The sequence below is a fragment of the Symphodus melops genome (assembly GCF_947650265.1).
Source record: "Symphodus melops genome assembly, chromosome: 22".
Classification (NCBI taxonomy): domain Eukaryota; kingdom Metazoa; phylum Chordata; class Actinopteri; order Labriformes; family Labridae; genus Symphodus; species Symphodus melops.
Window position 1 is genome coordinate 1,352,097 of NC_136712.1, and position 1,819 is coordinate 1,353,915.

General features: G+C 42.8%; 1 protein-coding gene across 2 annotated transcripts in view; it reads right to left on the minus strand.

Annotated features, from left to right (window-relative positions):
* Positions 1–1,789, minus strand: part of nup107 (nucleoporin 107) — a 7,592-nt gene extending 5,803 nt beyond the window's left edge. Inside the window, exons 1-4 of one of the 2 annotated variants that reach the window (XM_079334811.1) lie at positions 1,487–1,789; positions 983–1,114; positions 247–332; positions 53–148 (exon numbers count right to left, since the gene is read on the minus strand). In XM_079334811.1, the coding sequence (XP_079190937.1) occupies positions 53–148; positions 247–332; positions 983–990 (190 nt within the window). In that variant the 5' untranslated portion in view covers positions 991–1,114; positions 1,487–1,789. Of the gene's footprint in view, positions 1–52; positions 149–246; positions 333–982; positions 1,199–1,486 lie in introns of those variants that run through there. The other variant, XM_079334810.1, reaches the window with a different exon arrangement.
* Positions 1,790–1,819: the final 30 nt, after the last annotated feature.

The window sequence follows — 1,819 nt, forward strand, 5'->3', positions numbered from 1 at the left end:
TGTGTGTGTGTGTGTGTGTGTGTGTGTGTGTGTGTGTATGTGTGTGTCGTACCAGCCTGTCTGTACAGTGAAGCAGGAGTGTTCCTGAGCAGGGAGCGGGCTGGTGTCGCCGTGGACATGACGGGGCTGCCGCTGCCAGGGGACGGGACTGATTCCAATAGTCAAGAAAACAACAACACTGAACATTCCTACAAGGTGAATTACTGTTTTTTTCCCCCAGATCTCTAATCCGTAGAAAAAGGATACAGGCCACCTTCTTCCTCCTCCTCCTGCGGGCAGCGACCGTCACCTCGTCATCTCGGACCACCGGAGACGGCAGCTCAGTTTGCGCCCTTCAAGAAAAAGAACTTTTTTACACTTTTGCTTTTTGACGTTTCTCTGCCGATCTGTTTTAAAGACTCTTATATCTTCATGTTGTCGGTCGTGTTTCAGGATTCAGATCCACAGCTTGTGTGCTCAGCTGTGGATGTGAAAAGTGTCCTGAAGTTGTCTTTCATTCTGACAGCTGACAGGTATGAAGCTCGACTGTTTAACCCACAATCAGCTTTATTTAACATACAATCAATTTAACTTGGGTAGTCTTTGCTCTCTCTTTGTACAAATACAAACAATTAAACATTAACAATCAACTAATGAAAGACTAATATGTACCAGAATAAATAAGATAATAGTGCTAAAGGATGAATTTACATTTTATTTATTTGCCAAAACAAACAGCAGTCTGTTTATGTTCATTAGCTTTTTTTATGTAGTTGGGATAAATAACAGTGTGAAAATGAATAAACACTGATAACAGTCCTGTTAAAGTTCACACACAGATTAGCATCAGATAATAAACACAGTTAGCAAGCAGCTAACACATTGATACACATGACAGTGAAGCTAGCAGGCTAACATTGGAGCTAACGGTTCACACACGGTGTTCAACAGAGAGCTGTGTAAACTCTCATTTAACTTTAAAGTGATTTATTAATGTTTTTACCAGTCCATGATAGCGAGGTGTCAGTTCCCGCTTCACGAGGCTTGGATGATTCTTCTTCGTGGGATCTCTTCCGCCTGCTTCTTCTTCTTCTTCTTCGGCAGATTAGACGCAGCTAACGCGTGGTGCTGCCCCCTACAGGTTATTAACTAAATGTATTTCTCCGATGTTTCTAAAGACCAGTGAGGTGAATAAATGTTATAACAGCTGTTTGTTCTCCTCCTCCTCATTCTTGATGTTACAGCTCCTCTCTTTCTCAACAGCTTTTCATCTGTGGCAAAAAAAATCTCTCCTTGTGACGTCACAGTGGGATTCTAGTAAAATAAAAAAATAAAAAATAAATAAAACAGCAGACCCCTCCTGTTGTTGTTTTTTTGCTATTTCATATGTTAGCCTACATTATAATAAACATATATACACATGCATGTGAGTATATCAGATGCAGGCTGTGTGTTTTTGTAATTGATTTTAGATCCAAATAAAGTAGAAGAAATACTGTATGAATACCTCCAGTCCACTTGCTGACGCTGTTACTCGACTCAAGCTTAGTTTAAAGTGTGCCGAGCAGAGGAAACAGGAACATACAGACAGAGAGGCTTTCTGGAGAAGCATAAATCACGACTGCTCTCTCCAGCAGGAGCGCAGGGACCAAACTCTTCCAGAAGCTGCAGCGGGGACTACTCTCTGCAAAGGCCGGCAACGGAGCTCGAGCTGCCGGGGAGAGACGAACACACAGCCCGAAGGGGTGAGACAGGCAGAGAGAAGAGGAGAGACAGGCGGGGAGAGATGGAGCTAAACCCAGGTAAAGTTTTCTTATTGCGTGGCAGAATGACAGACAGA